Source organism: Stegodyphus dumicola, chromosome 9 (genome assembly GCF_044657685.1).
Source record: "Stegodyphus dumicola isolate Sdum_Otavi_A_Nest chromosome 9, ASM4465768v1".
NCBI lineage: Eukaryota > Metazoa > Arthropoda > Arachnida > Araneae > Eresidae > Stegodyphus > Stegodyphus dumicola.
Window position 1 is genome coordinate 10,450,139 of NC_140776.1, and position 25,877 is coordinate 10,476,015.

The window sequence follows — 25,877 nt, forward strand, 5'->3', positions numbered from 1 at the left end:
ATAGTTTTGTTTACATAAAATACTTCAATGCCTTTTTATACAAAAGTAGTCTTTACTTCCTTAAAAAAAAAGTTTTCTTTCATTCTTTTTTTTTTTTTTGTATATCTATATATATATATATATCAAGTGTAATAGTTTTTGGAAAATATAAACAAAACTTAGGAAGACATGACCAGCCACTTTACTAAATTCTCTATTTCACACAACCCTTAGTTCCAGAGTGTGTCCATAATTTGAAAATTCTAGTGTACTTTTGATCAGTTATTGTCTCAATAAATGTAAACCTCAATTTTTGTATTATTTCTCTTGTTAAATATGAACTTGCATAACACAGCATAGAACCATGTTGATACATAAAACCAACCAACTTAGAAACATAAAAACCATGTTGTTTTTACCTGTGTATACTACTCTAAAAGCAAATCTTTGTTATAACTATTATATCTGGTGATAGTTAAGAGTTTGCTATAACTCTGCATTTTGTGACAGTTAACTGATACATAAGTGAAGCTCCACTATATGTGTCAGAAAGTGATGGAGATTTGTTATTGCATTCATTCAATAAATATTGTATGATCCACTTCAGGGCTGAGTGATTTGAAATGTGCTTTACACAGATACCCTTAAGAAGACATCACACAAAAAATGAGATATAGTCGATTAAATATAATTATGAATAAAAAATATGGAAAACATTTTGCTTTAGGAAAAAATTAGTGAAAAGGTTTTATTACTAGCATAGTTTAAACTCAGTTAAATTTCCTATAACTAGTACACAAAATATCACAAATGAAAAGGAAAAATAAATCTTTATTAAGATATAATAAATGCAAAATTTCATTCAACAGTATTCACTTCATACAGTTGTACAGTAGTATGCTACACACATAGGTGGCTTTACTGTTAGAGTGAAATATACACTGTCATTTTAACTTTTTGAGTCATTGAGCAAGTTTTGCGGTTTTTCAAATCAAAACGTGTTACTCTAATCATTTTTTTACTGTGATAAGGAATGACCTTATTTGAAATGTAATTTTAAGTAAGTCTTTTCTACTCGTGTTACAGAACTGACATCATTTTTGCTTCAGAGCAGTGCTCAGAATGCAGAACCCAAAAGTTCCTTTTGCCATAATATAACTCTTTTCCTTTAAAATAAGAAAAAATGCTAGTCATATAACTCCTAATATTTGTGCTATGCATGGATAAAGCATGGTTTCTAATGATGCAGTTTGAAGGTGGTTTGAGAAGTTTAGGCATGGAAATTTCAGTTTTGAATATGATGCCAGTTTTGGACAACCATCAGACAGACTAAATATTTTTTAAAAATATTATATGTGATTCATTTGAAGAACACAGAGTATCGTAGCTACTAAAACATATGGTTGCTTCAGCACAGCAAAATATCCTTACTCCAGTTTCGGCTCATGATTCTTTGCTGAAAACAAATAAGTCTCCCCCTTTTTAAATGCCTGACTACTGGAGATGACAAGCGGAAGCTGTACAATAATATTACAAGAAAAAGATCATGTTAGTGGCAAAAAGACAATAAAAAAATGATCTAATGAAATTTTGTTTTTGTATGTATGATCAAAAACCACAGAACTTTTCAAGGACCTGATATAATTATATGCAATAATGAAGGTATGTGTTACAAATGTAAAGAAATCCTTTTTTTTTTTAAGGGGGACATGGTGGTAGGTGAATGTTATTAATTGGTAGAATATTTTCTTAATATTCATTTATGAGCAAAAAATATATACAAACATTACTACACCAAATTTTAAACAATATTTGAACAAAATGAATGTTACTTTCTGATTAACCCCTCTCCCCCCAACAAAAAATTGTAAACTCGTACGACTTTGGGAAATAACGTTATTATCTCTATGTTCATTTTATTTTTTCTGCAGAAGAGACAAGTACACTTGGTTTCTCCCCTCTGTTGTGTTCTTCCTATGTATACCAATAAATTTTCACTTGAAAAAAAAAGGGGGTTTGAGGTAAATGCACAAACTTGCCTTTGCATACCAGCCACAATTACAGTTGAAACTTCCACGTATACTCCAACATAAAACTAAATGGTGGGTGGGGTGGGTGGGTGGGTTTTTTTTTTTTTTTTTTTTTTTGTATGAGTGTTTCTTTTCTTAATACAAAACAAAACACTCATAAAAAATGCTAATCAATATCTGCTACACATAACCTGGATTACCACAAAAATACTTTTTGGCAATATGACTTGCCTCTATTTTTCACAGCTTTTCAGAAGGGGTGCGGATTATCAGAAAGTATCAATAAGTATTAGTGTGATCATGAAATCAAATAAGGAAACACAAATATTTAAATATCAGAGAAATAAGTTGTGCACTATATACACTTTAATACAAACACATAAATATTTACATAATTTTCACACATTTAACTTTAGCATAATACAAAAACAAAATGCATACATGCTGAAAGGAAATGATCATATTGAATAAGTATATAAAATAATATATACATAAATTATTGATCATGTTGAATAAGTATATAAACATTATTTTATATTTTGTTAAAAACAACATACAAAAATTTGGAATATATGCACACAATTAGATTGAATAAGTATATAAAATAATGAACAATGTTATATATATATATAGTCATTATTTTATATTATTGTATATTAAACAAAAATTAACATACAAAAATTGTAATATTTGCACAAAATTAGATTCCTTAACCAATAAATCTATCTTGCCTGACAATTTTTTCTCTGCAAAACGAAAAATCAAACTTTCTTAATATGGATTCATATATTAAAAGAAAAATCTTAATTTGGAGATTGAAAATTTCTTGGAGATTATTGCTTTTGTTTCTGTATAGTCTGAATGAACATAAGGCACCTGTGATAATTACAAAAAAGCATTCATATTTACAGTCATGATTCTTGCTCTTCACTATACAAGTTACACTTTTTATATTTCAGCTGTGTTCAGCTGTATCAGATGCCGAAACATATGCTGCTACTTCAGGTGTTCCTGGTCGACTATGGATGGGTGTATTGGGTTCTGATTTTACATTTACAGAAGAGTCACAATCACTTGAAGATGGTTGTAAAACTACAAGTTTTGCTAAAGAAGAATTAGTTGTTACTGCTTTTCCAGGCACTGTAGAAACAGATGGTGTTGTCACTATTTTCACAAGGGTTGGATTTGAATTATTTACCACATTTGATGTGGTTGGTGAAGTTTGACTGACAGCTGAAACAGGTGTACCCGGTCGTGCATTGTTGGCAACTATTACATATTTAGGACCAGTTGGAGATGGTACTCCAGCTGTTGTGGCTGATCTTGGTACTGCTACTATGGTGGGTGGTCTTGTAATTGTCGGAAGAATACGAGGCTGAAAAATATAAATCAGCAGTTATTAAACATAATTATCATAGTCAATAATGAAAATTATGCTCTTTACTTAGGTAAAGTAATAATGGCATTTACGATGAATAAATATCTTAATCATAAGCGATTTTAATTATTTTTTAGTTTATGGCATTTGCAAAAAATTTCATACAGAAAAATAAAACTAAGCTCCTAATAAAACTTATCTTCTATGATCTTTTACTACAATGTTAATAAAAAAAAATTTAAAAAAATTAATGGCAGTTCCTGTAGTAACATATTCATCAAAAAGCATACACCTTTCCCATATGATGAATTACTTTTAAAACTGAAAGAAAAATAAATGATTATCTTTGTCAAACTAGATTTAACAACTGGATATGAATGGGGTGAATATAATCAGCACATATTTATTATCAGATATTTGATGAATGAATTTTTCATGTAGATGGAATTTTCATAGTGATACTAGCAACAAGTTTTTATAAAAACTTAATCCTTCTTAAATAATGTATACTTTTGTAGAAATCATTAAGTGCCAGGCTCTATAAACATATTTACATAGCAATTATATTTTGAAAAACTTAAAATGGCACATAACTTATATTCCATACAAGTAAAGTAAATAAATATTTCCCTAGTCTTTCAACTAAAATAATGCAATTTTATAAATTGGCAAACGTTACAATTATATTATTTCTCCAGTATGTTTATACATGCAGCTTGGGGTGGGATTCTGATGAATTTAGACTTTTGATGTTGCTCAATTAATAGTTTATCTTCAAAGAATACTTATGTTTTCTCTACATAACCTTCTAGAGCTCATTCTCTTTATACACTTCAAATAATAGACAAGCAGATTTGCATTGTTTTCAGCCACATGATTTATTAAGAAATTTCTTAAAACCTTCACTTACATATGGATCAAAATGAGTAAGTGTTTAACTACATAAAACATGTGTAATAAGAGATGTAGAATTTTCTTCGCTGTTAGCAGAAATCGCTCAAAGTAAGATTAAGATGGAATTGAATAATATACACCTTGCACGCACATGCAAAAATGGGGGACAGTTCTGTACCTTCCGTTCTACTGGATTGATTGTCGAAATTTAACTTGCATTTTCCATGTCTCGAAGCGCGACTTAGGATATATATTAGATTTATATATAGCATTATTCTAACATAGGTAGTTTGATTTAAAAAAATCGGACCTTTACTGAAATAACATACCATTTGTTCCATATTTCAATTCCACGAATGAAATTATGCTTAGGCATTAAATTTTGTCATTTTTGGTGAAAAACCCATTGAGAAATTTAAAAATTTATCTTGGCGCATTTTTTCCTAGTTTGAGCTAAGAATAATTCAGTTGGCGAACTTCTTAATCATAGCACCCTATTTTCCTTTCCTTTATTTCACTGGACACGAGTGGAATAAAAATCATCATTCATACTTTCAAATAATTTTAACAAAGTGCTTAAACCACATTTGGCATTATTATCATTTATATGGTGTGTGTGTATTGAGAATACGGCAAAGCACACTAGGGCTACCTGCCTAAGGAGAGGGATGCCTTCGTGGAGGACTTTCTAAGGGGAACTGGCTCGTATACACGTTACACATGGGAAAAAACCACGAAAACGCCCATGCAGCCAGCCTTATCGCTTATATGAATATGCCCAACTTCAAAATGTCCCCAAATATAAATTCATGTATAGCTTAGGAAATTTTGAGTAAGAAACTTAATTTTTTGCAGGTATGCCTAAAAATACATCTACTTTAAGATGATGGTAAAAATTTTATAGGTTATTATTCAAATTTTTGTTTGAAAAATTTATAAAAATTATTTAAAAATAAATCATAAAAAAATGGGCAAATTTCATTTAGAATGACCCTAAATTTCAAAATGTGAAATGAAGAATCAAACAAGTTTAATAAAAGAAAAATTATATTAATAAATATATGCCAAATTCAATTAACATGAGTGCCAAAATTTTGAGAGCTAATTTTTTAAAAACTACTTGTTTGAGTTTTACAGAACTTGGCACTTTGGCATAATTCAAGTCGTAGAATTGAAATATGGAAAAAAATTGGTATGCTATTTCAGAAAAGTCAGTGTGTCAAAATACCTACATTAGAACAATGCTATATATAAACCTAATACAGATCCTAATTCGCGTTTTCGAGACATGAAAAACACAAATTGAATTTCATCAATCGGTCCAGTAGATCGGGTGATATAGAACTGTTGCTTTTTTTCCCCCCCTTTTGTGTGTGCGTGCAAGGTGTACAGGTTGAATTAACCTGTATTATATCAGATGACATTTTACACAGCAAAAAGTTTTCTGGTCAGAGAATAGTATGGAAGATACTGTACAATTTCACTGGTTTGTAATTCAGCAAAGTATAGGCTGAAAGAATGAAATGTTTGCACTAGTGCTGCACACACTATGACCGACAAGTGTTGTTGTTACAGATGAATAAAGAGTATACACAATTTCTTTGCCACAGTTTCCATCTCCAGCTCAAGTATGATTTTAATATGAGTTTGAAGTGAGTAATGTCTGCTAAAACTAGCTTTCTTGACTGACACCTTTAAGCAGTTTAATTAATTCAGAAAATGCATATGTGCAAAAATTCTTGACGTTAAAAAAACTTGAACAAAGAAAATTAATATTTGAAAAAAAAAAAAAAAAAGACTTGAATTTTATTTTCTAGTCAATGCATAAAGGTGTTGCCTGCATTCAAATAAAAATTTTACAAAATATTTTTCTGAAAATGTTTACTTATTAACGTGATCATTTTATTTACTTATTATTTTTTTAAAATTTCTTTTCCAGTTCAATAGATTTTTTTTTAAAATTTTTTAATGAAGAAAACACTGAACAGATTGTGTAACTGTCCTGTGATGATATTCTCAAAGCTAATTTTAAGAAATGAACTTTAACATGAAATAAATATCTATAATATCTGAATTTTGTCTAAACTGTACTAATGTCCTCTTCTAGTTGGAAGAGAAAAATACCATTGTAAAATTTTAAATTAAGCAAAAAAGCAACCATAGATTGGCAACAATTTTTATAAAGCTCAAACTCTACATCAATCTAATCAACCAAATTTTAATTTTCTCTTATTGCTGACCATACTATCAAGCTGATGACACTTTTCAAAACAATGCATTTATATGACAGCTAAAGCAATACACACAAAATAAGCTAAATTTTGTGGCAGAGATCCACATGAAAGTTCTAACTAAGCAAACAAAAACCAAATATCAAAACACTGCTTAAAATTTTTCACTAAGTACAGACTTGGTGAAAAATTTTAAGCAGTTCTTAAAAAAAAAAAAAAAAAAAAAAAAAAGCAAGGATGAAAGTAATCTATCACAATAGAAATACAATTCTTAAAATAGTTTTGACAGATTTGAAGCTAAGTTAATCAATTATCGCAAAGCAACTCAAGGGCTATCTTCCTTGGGGAGGACTTTCCGAAGAAAACATGAAAATGCTGATGTAGCCAGCTCGCTTAACAGATCGAACTACCAATATTTAGGAACTTAAGGCTAGGCCACTTGTGAGCTATGACACATATGGAATCTATTTACTTCAGACATTTCTTCAACAAATTTTAAAAAATTTCTCGAGTAATTTTCCAAGTAGATATATAACACCTGTCATTTGTGAAAGAAAAGGTACTGTGCTTGACTGACAGATGCAATCTAAGAGAAATCCGAGAACCATTAGTATAAATTTTATGTTATAAAATAAATAATAAAAATCCACCTGAGAGACTGTAAATGATGGCCGTGCTGGTGCAGTAGTAGTAGCTTGTTGCCTTGCTCTCATAACATGGCTGTGGAGAAAGGGTCCTAAATATCCAAATTCATTCCTATAATCCTCTAAATTATCTCCAATGAAATTACATGATTTTAACACAGGAGACAGAACTCTCTGCAAAACAATTGTTAATGAAAAATGTTTAGTATAAATATTTTCAGCAATTAGTTTTGCACTCTTATGAAAATTTACAAACAATTAATAATACTGTTATAAATTTTGTATATGGGAACATAGTTTTGATGAAAAAAAAAATTTTTTTTTTGGTGTGTGTGTGTGTGTGTGTATTATGTAACATGAAAATCTACAGAAGCAATGCTTTTCTGGAAAAATACAAATGCAGGGGCTTCTCTATTTAATGTTGAGTAAATGGCTATCTCGTTAAATTGGCAAGATATCACCAAGTTGGTGATGGTTTTGGTGACTAATTTTCCCTGCCAAACTGGGTGCCAAAAGTTCCCAGACTTGGCAATATTTTAGTGGTTAGGTTCCTGTATCACCCTAATAGGTTTTGTAATTGAATAACTGCAATTGATTTCATATGCGATTGTACTCATATTTGGGCCTCAGATTTTTCCAGTAATTTTGAGTAGTAGAGATTTCTCGGTGGTGAGGTGAAAACTACGTAAGAACGGAGACAGCATCTGCTTGCTCTCAGATGTTAGTTCAGAGTTGAAGTTGGAATGCTGAGATATCTGAAAGAGCTTCGCCTTTTAGATGCGATTTGCATTGCCTTGTGGTTGTTTTTACTAGTCTGAAGTAGTGTATTCTGATTGCACTTTGTGATACTGTGAAGAGTTGTACACGTATTTTAGTGAAAAGCTCCAGAACTGTGAAGTCTTCCTTGTGGTAAAATAAATTTGATCAAGCTATCATCGGTTCGATGTGCATTCAATCTATTATAAACGCATATGCACGCAACAATACTAAAGTCATATAATGTTGTAAATAGCATAAACTCTAGAATGGGATCTGCATGAAGAAGCTTAACAGTACGATATGATATGCTGCCAATTAAGAAAATACAAGCATTTATTTAAACTTGCACATATGACTTATTAAACTTCTCTGAAATGTGCAACAATTAACGGTTACTTAGCAACCTTTAACACACTAAGTTATCTAATTCTGACAGATGAATTTTCATGAAACATTAATTTAATTAATAAGTAATGGATGAATTTAATTTAGGGCTTGTTACCTTCCAAGTGGAATTCAGCTTTTTTTATATAAATGACAATTTTAAATATATAGCCCCCAAATAATAACAATAAATAAAATAAAAATATAGAAATAATGCAACACTGCATGTTAAAAGCAATGTTTCAACACTGAACAAATCATTAGGTTCATCGAAGCAGAAGGTGTGAAAAATTGGTGAGGCAATTGCCTAGACTTGAAATCAGAACCTTCCACCTTCTAGTTGGACATGCTTCTAATTACACCATGAAGACAAGCAGTAACAAGGGAGAAAATGTCCAACAAATGAAATATATCATATGTCTGCTACTTTATGCCATTAATATAGTTCGTTACTATGATCACAGAACTTGCAGTTAATACAAAAGCATGAAAAAATAACAAGCATTTTTATGAACACAGAAAGTAATAACTACAGTATGGGCAGTTACAGTATATTTCTTACAAGTGAAATAAGCAATATTTATACTACTTCAGGGTTCATACACATTTCTGCACACGGAAATTAAGTACTTTTAAGGACCATTAATGAAAAAAATTAAGGACCTATGAGCAAATGGAAACTGAATAAATTCAATTAAAAATATTATCCATGCCTGAATTTCCCTTTTGTTATACCATCCTAAAAATGAGATAGATCCTTATGTAGTATGTATTATTACTAAACATGAATTAATTAACATAAATATTAATAAGTTTAAGAATAAAATAAACTTTATGCAATTTATCAAGTAGCATTAAATATTTTACACTTATAATAGTTGGACATATTTGAAATAAATAAGTCACATTTATGTTTTACTAACGGTTAGCTTTATGTTGATTTTTTTTTTTTTTTTATGTCTCATTTTGTCACATACTTGGTCAGTCTAGAGGTTTAGTAAATAGCAGGTAGATTTTATGTCTAATGGCATATGTTAAAATGAGAAGTAAGATCATAATCAGTATGATTCTCAACAAAAGACTGAATGTTGTCACCACTGCTGCTTGCCTAGAGAGAGACCTGCTGATTAGAACAAACCTGAAAGGCCTGACGTAGGCACGGTTGCCAAGTGTTGAAAGTTAGTCAGGCTCTGTTTGATGCAGTTAGTGTCGTAGCTTCGTGTAGAGTTCCAAAGATTGTAACTCAGTTGATATACTTTAAGGTTCCAATAAGCAATTATAGCACCAGAGGTGATAAACTGTTTTGTATTATTTTAAGTCTCACTAGAAGCAAAGAATAAGTTTTACTTGAATTTTTACATTTTTTTATTTAATCTTGTAACCACAGTGAGTATTAATGAAAGGCAATAACTCACTTTAAATATGTAGGGATAATTTTTAAGGGTAAGCAGTTAGTTATAAATAATTAAATTAGGTAGTTTGATAACCTTAGTCATTATGGATTTACATGGCCACGATCAAATTTTATTTTTTAACAATATTTGTTAAAAAAACACTATTAAAATCAAAATTTAATAACATTTCACAGTTTAAAATACATGTAATTCATGACATTAGGATAATTACACTTTAAAAGCTACAAAACATTTATGTCTTCTAACATTAACACTGAAAAAATATTTATCCGTCATTTTAATTTGAAGCCTTCCCAAACATTTTGGCTACTTTATACCAATTTCCTTCTCTTTAATCATCTTTTCTAACAATTAAAGATTTGTCTCACTATGCAAACCAATGCTCTCGCTAGTTTCTGGTTGCTTTTTGTCCTAACTTGTTAAACTCTCCACAATGTACCTATGAGGGTTTACTTGATCTGGTAAAAGTTAAATAGTCCGAAACCTCCGACAGATGTGAAGCATATTTTCGCAATGTCTGAAAGTATTTACAATATCAGATAAAAGTTTAAATAAGCTTCTTATTTAAAAAGAACTTAGAACATAAAGGCATTTTCTGATGCTAACAAAATCAATTACAGCTCACGGTGACGTAATTAAACAACAACAATCTAATTCAAACTAAAAATGTGGACTAGTAGTCAAAGATTATACAATTTAATTTGGCTCTGTAACTCTATCATATGAGGAAATAAAAGTGGGAAATTATAGTAAAGGCTCAAATCATAAACTATTGGGTAATTTACATAATAATAACTGCACAAATTCTTTGAAGAATAATTTTCTTTATGTATTCAGTTTCTTTCTTCAACACGTTTCCTTTTTCATTTTAGAATTTTTGGATTTAATTAAGGATTTCTGTTATTCTAAAAAACACTAAATGCGTTTAGAATTTATACAAAAGGTGGCAATTTTATTTCTTTAGTGATTTGAACATTCAAAAGAAATATAAAATATATATTGTAAAAGCCGGTTACAGAGCTGATATGCCAGAATTTTTAGAATTTAGTGACACACCGAACAACAAAATCTAGAAATGGGAAAACTTTTATAATTTAGAGCAGACATTGGAAGCAGAACTTAGAAGGGCACTAGGCAGCAGAATTTAGGATCCAAAGAGATTGCATCAGGTGGGAAAATGTGTACCAGCTCTGTGTATGATGCATTAAGACATATTAGATTAATCTTTTAAATTGTAAGTTTTCAATTTATTTATTAATAAAAAAATTCCTATCTATAATTGCCTGACCATGTGATAAGATTAGAAGCGTTTTTGATATTTTCTATGCTTGTGTCTAGTGAAACGTAGAGAAAATAAAGGGAAGATAAACATGTTAAGATTCTAGTATCAGAAGTAAAACATTAAAATATTATGTTTTCCATTGCCCTTCCAGACATTCTCCAAAAAGTAAAAAATTCATTGCAAACTTTCTGTAAAATACATGGATTATGTGTTTGATACCATGGAGACATTTTTCATTTTGTCACATATTTCTCGAATCTTCTAGAATCATGAGTCTATAAATCTTGCCTTCAAATCCTTCTAAACTTTCTAAGCTGCAATGCCTAAAATCCTAATGAAAAATTATCCCTACCGATTCTGCAAGAGCAAAAAGCCAGAAATATTTTGGAAATTTATCAATGTTACGATGTTTTAAAAAAAAATCGTCGAAAAATTCTGAGATCTCAGAATTAAAAATTTTCTCTACAAACTAATCTTAAAATCGCCAAATTTAGAACCGCTTAATAAAAGAATTCACATCCCCAAAGCAAGAAGTTGTTTAAGAGCTCTTTATTAGAAAAAATGAATTTTAAAATGCTTATGTTTCACTTCTTGCTTAGAAATTCGAGTATCCCATCATTTCTATTAGAAATAGAAACAAATTATAAACCATGAACCCATTCAAAAGATAACTATATACGTATGTCAGTGAATTGCCAAAAATATTCCTCCAAAATGCTAATTCACACTCAAAATGGCAGTCGTAAAAACAGACAGAAATTTCAGATGATTAAAATTAAGGATCTTCTACCGATTTTGGCCAAAATTAAGGACTTTTAAGGACCAAAAATCAATTCCAAAAAATCTAAGGACTCTTAAGGACCGTACAAACCCTGTACTTTCATGAATATAATCTTAAAAATTTAATTTTTAATAGCAAATTACCATAATTAATACTTTATTGACTGCACCATAGCACTAATTATTTAGAATTAAATTGGAAAGTTCAGTCATTTGACCACATTACGCATTATTCATAACAAAATGTAACATTCATAACAAAACGTATTCATAACAAAACGTAACATAAGTTTATAACTATATTAGAGCTATCAATAAATGCTAAAAGAAATACATATTATACTTTTATAATGCTATAATAAAAATAAGCACATGAACATCATTTAAGAAATTATCAGTATTGAATGAACCAATTTAAACCAGAAACCTTTCTGACAGTAGTCCTATGTGTATACTCTGCGAACATCACAGCACTTATTACAAGTTTTTAAGACTAGAGAGAGAGAGAAAAAAAAAATACTTTTTCTTCTTTGTTGCATAGATTAATCTCGTTATGTTACCCTAAATAATTCATAATCATTCTTAATAATACATAATTTTTATATGTATGTTAAAATAGCAGATGGTAAATTAAATACATACCAATATAAGTTGCTTAATATGTTCTGCTGCACTTTTATCTACACTACTTGCCATTGGACCCTCTAAACATTGCCTTATACGTTCTCCTATTCCTTTCACTCGAGGTATGACAAAAGTTCGAACAACTTCTGGTCCTAATTCCGAAAGCCCGGATATGGCTCCATAATGTGATGCTAAAGGCATCTTTTCATTTGCAAGAGCACGACTAAACATCCTTGTGACACGGGTTTGTACATTGCTGGTTGTAGTGTTAAAATTCCTGAAATGGAATTACTAATGTAAATAAACAGGATTGAGTGAAATATGAATCAAAGTGAAACTGTACATTAATTACTCAAATAAAAGCAGTTAGGTAAGAAATATATCAACTTAATGTTTTTCATACTTCACTTTATACAGTGGAACCTTGGAATGAATGCCTTGGATATCTAACTAATTGTTTTCATGAACAAATTTTACATATATAAAATATCTTGGATTACGAATGATGTCTCGAGACATGAAGTAACAGATGACATTACAAAATGCATGTAATGCAGTGTATGTATTCAGAAGATGAAGGCAGAAGGGAAGATAATCCTTGTTATTTGATCTGTAAAACTTGTGCAAAATGGGGTCAGGTACAATGGTTCATAGAATATTATCCTTCTAATAAACAATAATAGGCTGTAGCATAAATATTTACAATGAAAATGCTATGTCCTGCTTTAGGAACATTTTAAAAAATAGACAGAAACAAATCACAATGGATATATTTTTAACGAGACAAAGGCTCAGTGATTCTCAACTATAGGTGAGCGGTGCTAAAAGAAAGTGAAAACAAAAAAGGGGAAAAACCTTAGAAGAGCAGCTACATGATATTTTTATGGAATAGGATTTCCATCTCAAACAATAATATTTTGCACCTTGGGCTTCTTCACTGTTTTCTACTTACGCTGTCAACTTTCCTTCGTAGAAATACAGTAAAATTTAATTCAAGCTTTCCTATTTTTTATATTTTTAGTCAGTACTGTGTATATGTTAATATTATTTATGTGTTAATTTAAATTTAATGAATTCCACTGATTATGCATTACAAACCTGCATACAAAGTATTATTTTTAAGCAATCATTTTGAATCCGGGAATAGATTAATTTTACAATAATTTCCATGGAAAAAATTGGTTTACAAATATTTTGGATATTGAAGTTTTAGGAATGAATTATGTTTACAAACCAAAGTTTCACTGTATAAATTGGTGATGCTTATTAAGTTATCATACTATAAAAATTATAAGAAAAAATATTAAAATTGATATCAATTGATAATGTATCATAACACTATCAAAAATAAATAAGGTCATATCTGAGAAAATACAAAATATAAATAAGGAACAAGTACAAAAAGGTCCCTTCCCACAGAAAAATTTCTGCACTTCATGTTCTAGTCTATAACTGAAATTAAGGAAATATTCCGCAGGTTTGGCAAAATGCAAGCATGGATATCATGCATTGTAAAAACTTAAAAATTGAGAAAGTATTTTTACAGGTAGGAATTAGTGCAGAAAATCAAAATTTCTTCAGATTCCTGTGGTTTAGGGATAATCAAATAGATTGCCAAGAAAATAGGTTAAAGTTACTTAGATTTGCAAAAGTTCCATTTGGGGTTTCATATGGCCCTTTGTGCAACAATTAGATTGCATTTAAAGAAAATAGAAACATAGAAAGTTACATAGAAAGTAAAAGTGAAGCTTGCCAAATACTGCATAATCTTTATATTGATGATTTAATTTATGGAGCAGAAACTGTGGAGAAGGCGTTAACTTGTATTTGAATGCACGGGAGAAATAATGGTAGAAGCCAGTATAAAGTTATGCGAATTTACCACAAATTCTAAACAGTTGAAAAAATATGGGCAGAGAAAAATATAGACTGTCAGCCAGCTTGTAACTTCAATGGTACACCATTGATGGTTCTCGGACTAACTCAGAAGACATAGTTAATATTGATTTATTCAGTGTTTTGAGGGAGATTTCACACTTTGATAAATTCAGGCTACTAAATGTAATGTGTTAAATAACTGTGGCAACATTTTCGATTCTCTCACAATGACTGTACCTTTCACGATCAGAATGAAATGAGTAGTGTATAGAAATCAACCACTTACAAGGATTTGCAGTCGCAATGGAACGAGTAGTGTAAGGAAATAACCATGTACAAGGATCTGCAGTCGCAATTGAAAGAGCAGTGTATGGAAATCAACTACATACAAGGATTTGCAGTTGCAATGGAACGAGCAGTGCATAGAAATCAACCACTTACAAGATTGGCCATGAAGAGGACTTACGGCTAAGATTTTAGATCTAAGCAAGTGCACCTATTTACCAATGCTAGTTTTAAAGTATATGGAGCAGCAGTGCACTTTAAAACTGGGTTAAGAACAGGCTGGAATTCAAGTTTCATTCTAGGTAAGTCTCGATTAGTGCCAATTCATTGAATTACACTGCCAAAACTTGAGTTTCTGGGAGCTTTTAAGAGTGGCAAGAGTAGGGAATTATATAATGTCCATTTTTGCATTTCTTAAATCTAGTGATATAGCTCTTTGGATTGATTCACAAATATGCTTGTACTGGATCAGGGGTCTCCAATCGTGTTGTAGAAATCCAACAAAAGTTGGTAATTGTAATTTTTGTCCAGGGAATGAAAATCCAGCCAATATGATTACACATGAGTGTAAAGCACATTCTACTGTGGTGGATAAACTAATCTAATTTCTAAAAAAAAAAAAAAAATCTCAAAATTCAACATTGGAACTATGATGATGCTGAAAATGAAAGGCATTTGAATATTACACAGATGTCAAGTTAAATCAGAATGCAAACAGCAGTCAGCACAGAGCTAATTAACCAGAACTGAAATTAATAGATCAAAATAAATTATAATCAAGTTTTATAAAACCAAAACTGAAATTCACATTTTTTTTTTTTTAAATCAGAGATGAAAAGTATGAATAAAATATCAATTCGATGATCTCAACTGATATTTTTTCATATTTTCTGTTTCCTGATTTAGAGCACTTTTGATTTATACATTTATTGCTAAGCTTCAAGCAAATGAAATCTCATAAAAAAATCAACTCACTTTGCTATTTGTGCAATTAATCGTGATGCAAAATCCCTTAGTGCCCAATGATTATCAACATCAGGCCTAGTACATAACTGCTTGCTAACGATGCATGAACACACTGAGGGAATTAATTCATGTAGCTAAAAAAAGAAAAATAATATTTTAATGTAACATTAAAACAAATCCTTTGAATTCAGCTAGACAACAAAACATCTACTTTGAAAGCAACACACCCAGTTTACAGAAATGATTTAATCAATAAATTTCTTGTTAAAGCTATTAATGCTATGAAAATAGTACAAAGTTAAAATAATTCATATCTTAACCCTCAGAAAAAATTGGAAAAAATTTTAGTTTTTTTTATACTAAAAGTTCTAAATTATCTACAAATATTCATTGTCTTTTGGGGGTTTATTCATTTTATATGACTCCCTGCTACCCCTCGAATTTCTCAATTATTATTTTGAACTATTTTAACTTTTTCTTTACTGGGCAAAAACTAAACCACTTTCAGTTGTTTTAAGCACAGTGAAAAGTCTGAGATCTGGAATCACTGGGACTTTGACGATTCTGGATTTTAGATTATCAGTTTAAATCTAGTAAGATGATATGTAGAAACTTTACAATTAAAAAGATAAAATAATGAAGTATTTATGATCATTCCTTTCAACACAAGTTGCTTAAGTTTTTTTTTTTTTTTTTTTTATTCCTAATATTTTTGACAGTTAACATATCCCAATAGGTTAAATAATGTTTTGCCCAGAAGTATACACCAGAATGCTTGGTTTGGTTTAATTTGATTCCTATAATTATGGCAAAGCACACAAGGGCTATCTACCTAAGAGAAAGGATGCCTTTGTGGAGGACTTTCTAAGGAAACTGGCTTATCTGAAAAAGTCAGCACAGTACCTTCCTGGGAGACACAAATGACCATTTCTCCCATTCTGAATCCTTTCTTTCAATATTTTTGGAAAACTTTTCCATACTTGTCCAATAAAGTCCCTTACCCAAATGTTGGACCTACTCAGTAGATGATTGTCTCCAAACTTTTCGAGGCATGATAAAGTCATAACACCTGATATTCCTGGATACATCATCAAGAAATCCTGCAGACATGACATAACCGATTCTTTTTTTTAAATCTATATGAACAATAAACATTTGCTGCCTAGAAAATATTAATACATTTTTCATCTATCCCTAGTATAGACACACATCTACTAGCATAGTCACACTCATACGCAACAACTGTATTGTGTAGACACTCTCAGCAAAATGACAAAAGAAAAATGAGATAGGAGATGCAAGTTTGGCAAGACTAGTCAGATATGCTTGGCTAGGTGGAACACTACTACTCCATGTGTGATGTATGGGAGACATCAATTAACAAGATGTATAGAGGTTGCTAGCTGTCAATCTGAGAGGGACCAGAAGGAGACATGGTTGATGCAAGTGAAATTACATTGTACTAATTAATTTACATATTTCAATTATTAGTAGTGTTAATGATCTAGTGTGTAGTTTTGTGTACATAATAAACATTTTAAAATATGAAGAAGCGTGGATAATTTCTTTGAGGCAGCAAGAAGACAGAGTGACATTACACCATGTAATAGTAATTAGACCCCACACTACAGGTTTGTTTCATTTCGCTCAAAATAAACACACTTTTGTTCACATTTCATTGTAGTACCTTCATTAATACTGTATTTACTTGCATATTCCCCTTAGCCTTTTATAACATAAGGTTCTGAACATTTTTCAAGTATTTATATAATTTTCCTCTTTTCTCAAGGCATTCATAAAATGAGCTCCCCTAAGTTTTAAAACAGATTTTACCAACACTTTTAAGGGTTCTGAAGATCACTGCAAGTGGGAAGACAGACAAGATACAGGGAAGTAAAGATATCTTATTAGATTGTGGCGATTTCATAGTGCGTGAGGCCTCGGTATGTGGTTGCTTTCTCTTGTTGCCATCTATCAGCACCAGCAGAAGTGCTGCATCGCACGAGCAGGACCCGATCCTGGGTCTGTTTACTACGAGTCAAATTCTTTATCATTCCTAGTGTATGGGAGCCTAAAAGAGCTCTCAAGAGCTAGGTTCAAGAATTCCAACTCTTTAAAATTTGCGAGCATTGAGTTGTTCTCAAGATCGCTATACACTCCCCTCCCAAGCATCTATGATACGATATGAGGAGATTTTCAGTTTGTGGGCGTGACTGGAAGCCCAGCACTTTGATGTGATTAACTGTTGTATTTGATTGGCGATGACTGAGGTGAATGGGCATGTGCAGATGGATCTATTGATGGCTGTTTGAGATGGTTGAAAAACCCCGTTTATTGGCATGTGTGTTGCCATTAGGTTGTGGGGTGGAGTATGTGACATAGTTTGTCATTTGTGCTTAGTAGAGGGAAGAGTCTGTAGTTTTACGGGTCACCAATGTGGTGATCTCGTGGAGTGTGTTGCCTTGGTATATGGTTGCTTGCTCGTGTCACCATTTATTAGCAACAGTGAGGTGTGCTACATTGCACGAGCAAGACTCAATCCTTGGTCTGTTTACCACGAGTCGAATTCTTTACCATTAGCCCAAAAGAGCTCTTGTGCACTAGGTTCAAGAATTTCAAGTCTTTCAAATTTGCAAGCGTCTTGAGTTGTTTTTAAGATTGCTACAAGGTATTGTAATGTTAATATAACTACACATTCTTATTGGAATACTTGTTTCTTTCAAATGAATAAATGTGTGATAGCTACCAGTAATCTACCCATGATTTTTTTTTTTTTAACTTGCTATATCCTTACTGTAAACACATTCTTCAAAATTAAATTATTTGCATAACTTTTCGCTTTCCATGTTTGTATGATAAAAATAGAAAAAAAAAGGGGGGGGAAGGATATGCTTGATAACACCTTTAATACCATTTTTACACTCTGTAGTTATGGAAATGTAATAAAATTTCAAAGGATTTCAGGCTACTTATATATGATATGGAACATATTATTAAACCAACGGCATACCTTTGCTTTCAACACACATGCATTTATACATATGCATTTTCAAAATATCAAATCTATTACAAATAATTTACGAATATTTATTATTATTGCAATAGATCATATGTGAAAAATAGGGATAAAGAAACTTTTCAATCATTTTTCAGAAGCATAAAACTGGATAGGTTTAAAAGGTTTGCACCACATAAGAGATACTTGTGTATACTCATATTTGCTTCACGCTTCCTTGCAACATACAAAGTTTTGCAGAAAGCTAGATATCCCAGATTTCTATTAAATTCTATCTTTTAAATTAAAGACTACAGACTATCTTTTAAATAAAAGACAAATATTACACTTACATATTTTTCAAGGAAAAGAGTCTGGTTGTCTAGCAAGGCTTTTACCATTCGCATGAGATATATCAAAAGGGCTAAGTTATTCTGTACAACATTAACTTTTACCTAGAAAGATAACAAAAATATATATTATATAATAGTAATTTTTAATAAATTAATAATTTTTTGAACAATACTTTTGAGTTTGCACACTACTTACACCTTCTGAAATGAATTGACTTAGACGAGGAAGCATCTGATATAATCCTGGATCTGATGCCAGACTCTGCAAAGCTTCCTAGATAATAATGGATTTCATTAGAAATGATTCATTTATTTATTTATTTTTTACAGCAGAAAGTATGTTAAAATAAAAATTCTGATAACAAAAATGAATTAGAAAATATGTAAAACCAAGTTTATGAGCCATCGTGTGATTACATAAAACAATCTTTTCAAATTTCACTGCTCTCATTGAAAAGTTGACTTTTTGCAAAGATATACAAATACTGATAAATTTCTGAAAAATTATCAATACAACTTTATTAAATTTAAAAGCTATTTCGTAAACAAATTATGGCAAAACATATGGATGCCTGTATATGTATATTCTGTATGTGTACATATGGATTCTGTATGTTACATATACAGTAAGTCATAAAAACTATACAGCCAGACCTTTAAAAGGAAAAAAACTTGCGATGAACAACTAGCAGTCAGCCGTCTTTTCACTAGACTAATGACGAGTTCTAAATTAAAAATTATATATTTTTAACCTTAACTGATTTTTATCAAAATATTATCTTTTAAAAAATATTTCTTAGCGTCAAACATAAAAATTGCCATGCCATGAAGTCTAACTAAATGGCAGCAATCCTAATTATATGTAGAGTTTCAAGAAGAAAAGAGGAAAAATTGTAATAACTAATTTACCATTAAAACTGCTAAATTAAAGCCATTGAATTAAAATTAAAGTTAAATTATTAAGAACTGCTGCTAAATTGTCAACACATGCAGTTCGAAGTCTGAATTTCACGCTTTCTGTAAATTTTTATAAAAATCCAGCAATTAAAAATCAGTGTGCTGGCACTGCTCAAAACACAATTTTTTTATTTTCAGTGCAACAATACACCACCATTCAGCTAAGTGAGAGACAGGCAGTTAATTTTCTTAATTTAAATCAACAAATTCAGCTATTTAAAAGCAACATGTTAACAGCATTTAAAAGCAACAAGCCTGAAACAGAATACTTTTATCTTCCACATGCTAATCCATTTGGCAAAGCTAAGATTAAGACACAATAACATGCCGAATAAATACTAATTCAGAAGTCAAACAACAAAAATCAGCATTATATTTTCAAAAATTTCACAGGACTGGTTTCGGTGGTTTTACCATTTTGCAGCTGAGGATGGTGGTTCGGTTAAACCACCGAAACTAGTCCTGTGAAAATTTTGAAAATATAATGCTGATTTTTGTTGTTTGACTTCTGAATAAAGCATAAGATGTTTAATTTTCAAATTTAATCTGTTTGTGATTGATTAACAAACTAAGTGATTTAGATCAAAAAATGAATTTCTTAATATTTTTTAAAACTTCTTTATTTGATTGATTTAAATAAAAGTGCATTTTGTTCATGGCATATATAATTAAAAACATTAAAAGTTTTTATGAAATTACATTAGTGCAACTTGTTAAGATTCTTATCATTACTATTATTCTAGTTTCTGAATAATATATATAAAATGCTGAATTTGTGCAATTCTCTGATGTTTTTTAAGCAAAAACATATCCTTATGTATCTGCTGTCTTCTTCGCAGAATAGGATGATGAGAAACACCTCACTCCGCAAGAAGAGCTAAGCAAACAATTCTGTGAAGAAGTAAAAATTCATATCACACTGTGAGGAAGAGATAAACTGATAATTTTTTTTTTTTTTTTAATCTCAACTTGCAGAGAAGGAACATTTAAAAACTGGCAAGAGGCAATAAGCATTTCCACTGTTTTATAGTTATTGCATGATTATCAAAATCATTAAAAATGCTGCAAAACAGAAGGGAAAGGGAAAAATTATTCCAATAACAAACTTTCCAATCAAATGATCCCTACTAAAGTCGAAAAATATATTTCTTGTTAAGGATTGAAAAAATTATGACTAAATGAATAAACAAATATGAAAAAAGGGACCAATAAAGAATATTTATGCTTATAAAAAAGTTAATAATTGAATAGTCATATTTGTTTAACTGTGGACTGAAATTGTGTCTTGCATCATGGCATTAACAATATGTGTTAAGTTTAGCAAATATTTAGAAATATGTACTGGTAAAGTAAGCATTGATTATATCAAGATTCTACTAGCATTTATTTCAAATAAGCTTTATATCAAATTAATCCCAAGATGGTCAGAAGTGAAAAAATTCACACAAGCTGGAAATCTGCTCAATAATAACAAACTTTATTAACTTAGCAATGGACCACCAGATGGCTATCAATATTGTATTGTATACAACTTAAAAAATAATCAATTCTATTACAATTTTAATAATTGATTTAACAACTTCAGTTTATCACCTAATTAAATAAATTAATTAAACTAGAATTCATAATTTCAACTTCCAAAGTATTTGTGAATTACATAGAGGAAAGCTGCAACAACTGATTTCTCGAAACAATAGAAAATAATCACTACAGAAGGTCTAACACTCACTGCTCTTCTAGATTCATCTGAACCAACACAAGCTTCTGTAATTTCTTTATAATACAGCTGTTGCTCCTGTAAAATTGATTAAAAAAAAAATATAAGCAAGAAAGAAAATTAAGATATTTCCATTTCAAAACTTCAATTTTTTGTAACATAATTATTTTCACTAAAAATCTTACCACTGAGAGTTCATGAGTAGCAAGTTGTTTCAGACGTACAATTTCAAGATGTTTTGAAATATCTTCTTTAGAACCTTTATTTGTAGGACTGGATCCAATCTTTGGTATTTTAGCAGATGGATCCATACTTTCAAGCTTCTGCTGATCCTTGGAAACTAAAAAAAGGAGAATAACATTTGCTACAAATCAAAATTCTGAATAAATCTTGAATTAGGAAAAAGTTAATGTGTATTAATGGACATGACATGATGAGCTGAATACAGTCAACAGAACAGTAGTATACTGGAACAATTATTTGACAGAAGTTTGTATTTATAGTGTTCTAAACAGAGCTTTTGGTAAAATTGGAATGCCTAACAAAATAATAGGTATCAATGAAAGCCTTTTAACAAGGCAGATAGGTTGAATACTGATTCTTTAATTAAACAAAGAGTCATCATTTTATTCTGAACTCCGCAACAATGACTGGTGCAAATCTGGCAGAATAACTGTTAGCTTTTATGCTTGATGACAGCCAACTTTCTTGATGGATAATACATTGGTACCAATATATATATATATAAATATACCAGAAAATGTAGCTTCCACAGACTCTTTCTAGTGGCAACAGTTCCACAACTGCTCCTAATAATGTCTCAAACATCAACTGTAGCTTCTTTTTACACTGATGGAAGCACAATGAATAATTCAGAATGAAAACCCACTATATTGACATAATACAAGTATAAAAGCAGTCAGATCATTAACATTTATTTCTTGCCAATGCAGAAATGTGCCAAATCTACTTTCGCACCAAGGTCATTGCAGGAAGCAAATATCAATAAATTTCAAGTTCAATAATTTGGTGAGGATATTCTAGATAGCACACTTTTAATTGTTATCATAACTCAGTTTTAGAATAATCTTCCAAATGTCATTATTTTAAACTTAATACAAGCCCAACATAATTAATAAAAAATGAAAACAAAGATTAAAAATAAACAAAAGCAAACAAAAAATTAGAAATAACTGAAACAAACAGAAAGACATTACTCTTAGAAGCTTGATGCACTTTGAGAAACATGGCAAATGAAGAATAGAATGGACTTAGAACGAGGGGACAGAAATATATGCTATGCAGCAAGTTTATTTAACAGCATATTTCAGCTTTCATTATAAAAGGAGAACTTTCATGATTTGAATAGATATAAACTTTCATTTATGAGCTAATTGTACATTATTCGGTACTTTTTCGTTTTGCCAACGCAGACAATAAAGTCACGAATAATGGTGCAACTAATGCCAAACGGAATATCCTCGCTGGTAACCTTTCACACCTCATTTTCAAAACAAATTGCAGCCATTTCTTATCAGATTGATTGTTTCTTTCAATACTGGCATGCAATTACATAGAATTTTTACCTATATAGTTCAATTTTATGCCCTAAGGCCATTCGTGGTAATCAAGTCAATTAGGATGCAATCACACCGCTCACACAAAAGAGAAAATATAGACAAGGCAAAGTCAAGAGTTAAATTCATCAATTCTAATAAGAATGCACTAGCGAAGTAAAGCACTGCAGTCTTACATAATTTCTGCTATTCGTACATATTGAAATAATTCTTGCATTTACACTTGTATTCCGAATTAAGATTTAACTTTAAATTAATGTAGATAATAACTGAGAGAATTAGATTTTTGTAGCGTAGTTTACGTGAGATGAGAGCACTTGGGATCATGTGATATGAACCGGCGAATCAGGATGTTGACCATGAAAGCATAGTACATGCTTAAATTAATGTCTTTTTACAAATTTATTGTCTTTATTTATTGGTTTTCTTACAAAATTTTAAATGATATTAAAATGTTTATGCCTTCAAAATAAAAAAATCCTTAGAACTAACATTTGTTAACATTTTTTATGTGTATACTGTATGCTGTCGCCAATAAAGTCTGCTTGGCGAGATTTGCACCAGCGAAACGGAAAAGTACCCATTATTCAGTCAATGAGAAGGCAATAAGATTTTGATTTCATGTATTTCAGACAGCAATTGGGATTTCAACTGATTTGATAATTGTAAGATAACATTTTGATTTGTAATATGCTAAAACATACTCTTAAAAATCTAGAAAGGTAGAATATAATTGCAGCTAATCCAAGAAGAAAAACTGCATGTAATTAGATCACAGTTTAATTTTGGGGAGGAATTCATTGATTGCATGCACACACGGCTATGGATAAAATACAGTGAAACTGCTCATAATGACCACCACGCTACACAATTACTTCTAAAATTAGCTTGCATTTCTCAAAACATAACACAAACATACAGGAAAAGTTGTAAATCTCTAAAGGAATTGCTTCCATAGATCATCAGAATATCTCAACAAGTGTACATATACAGGGTGCTTAAAAAGTACCAGGCAAAAATGGAAAGGTAGACAATGGAAATTAAATCAAGCAGATTTTGTTATGGAATGTACATGTCAAAATGGCCTTCTGTGATGTTACAGGATACTTTTGAGCAGAAAAGCATTTAACTGCTTAAATTGTCATTACTCATTTGAGCAATATGCATCACTACATGAATACAAAGCTCACTGATATGAATTTTATCTACGGAACTGCAGCTAAAATGAAGCTACTAAAAAGGGGTACAATGAATGATTTCCATGCACCTCCTTTGAATAGCTGCTTCTTTTTCATCTGCAGCCACAGCATCAACATTTTCACCCATACGTTAAATTAGTTAACATATTCACTGCTATTTACGAGAATACTCATAGCTGGCAAATTGAGTTTGCTTGTCAGCTACAATATAATTTGTTATCAATCACCTTACTTATATGACCAAGTACAAATATTGCCTAAGTACATGCATGCGATGTTTAGATTTTTGGTGTCCGGGAAGGAACAATTTATTTCTCAAAACTGTAACTAAATGCTTAAAATGCAAAAACTTTTTTTGTGAAAAGACGGGGGGTATTCACTTGGGAAATAAGCAAGCTGCACAAATTCTTGTTCAGTGACTCAAGACTAGTGAAAAATAATGTTTTGAACATGTGGAGTTTTGTGTAAATGCACAGAAAAAGTGAGTATTATTTATCCTAGTTACAATAGTTGCCATAGGGAGCAAAAATATGATTTTAGTTACAATTAAAAGTAATCTATTATATCTATATTTAAATCAGAAAATAATTTAACAGCATATAGAAGCGCAAATAGGATCTTGATGAGTGTGAACGGATGCACTTAACTAGCTCTGGCAGTGAATGTATTAACAGTAGTAAAAAAATTAAAAAAAATAATAGGGTGAGAATATCAAATAAAAGAAAAAATTCCATTATCATTTGTAAAACAATTGTAATCAAATATCTAGACAATTCCAGGTTTTATTCCAAATTTCCAAATTTTACTTTTAAAGATCTAATATTAGATTTATAACCTAAAATTCAATTGCGAATGCTGTTTTTTTAATGGGAAAGATATAATAAGTAGAATTCTATTGTTATCAACTATTTTTACTTAATTTACTTAACTAACAACTATTCTGAATGATTTTAAAGCTTAGTTTATTTTATAGAGTTAACCTGTTTACTTAACCTGCATATTTTGCGAAGATAAATGCATCAAAATCTAGAATTTACAATCATGATATTGTTTGATTAACCAGTTTTGGCAAACGTAATCTTTTGCAAAGTTTTGGATAATGGATTCGTTCAAATAAACTTCAATTAAGCATCCTAAAATTTCTGAGATATAAAAGTGAAGCAGCATCTACAGTACATTTTGACTTGCATATTACAACGACTCATGAATGTGTGCCCAGATAATGCAACATTATTTTACACAGGAGCTGCCATTTTATTCATTTGTTTAATATAAACAACTGGATTGTTGAGCATTATGCTTTCGCTATTAAAATATTCTCTAGTAATAATGATTCTATAGTTACTAAATGAAGGCAATATTTGATGTTAAGATGCCATGAGAATGTATCAGATAGTCACACCATATATAAGACGGTTAAGTTGCTTTAGATTAACAGAAATTGTATATACTCAGGAAAAAGCAAATGGACTCAGCAGGCACTTGAAACGACTGAAAATATTTGTGCTGGAATTAGACTTAAGAAGATTTGTTTGGCAATATTTTAAAGC

General features: G+C 30.5%; 1 protein-coding gene across 1 annotated transcript in view; it reads right to left on the reverse strand.

The window, feature by feature from the left end:
- Positions 1-790: 790 nt before the first annotated feature.
- The window catches only part of Taf6 (TBP-associated factor 6), a 43,111-nt gene continuing 18,024 nt past the window's right edge, over positions 791-25,877 (reverse strand). The window contains exons 5-12 of the mRNA XM_035367887.2: positions 21,737-21,891; positions 21,564-21,629; positions 19,074-19,151; positions 18,878-18,979; positions 15,539-15,663; positions 12,419-12,677; positions 7,163-7,330; positions 791-3,384 (exon numbers count right to left, since the gene is read on the reverse strand). Of these exons, the coding sequence (XP_035223778.1) occupies positions 2,965-3,384; positions 7,163-7,330; positions 12,419-12,677; positions 15,539-15,663; positions 18,878-18,979; positions 19,074-19,151; positions 21,564-21,629; positions 21,737-21,891 (1,373 nt within the window). The 3' untranslated portion in view covers positions 791-2,964. The remainder of the gene's footprint in view (positions 3,385-7,162; positions 7,331-12,418; positions 12,678-15,538; positions 15,664-18,877; positions 18,980-19,073; positions 19,152-21,563; positions 21,630-21,736; positions 21,892-25,877) is intronic.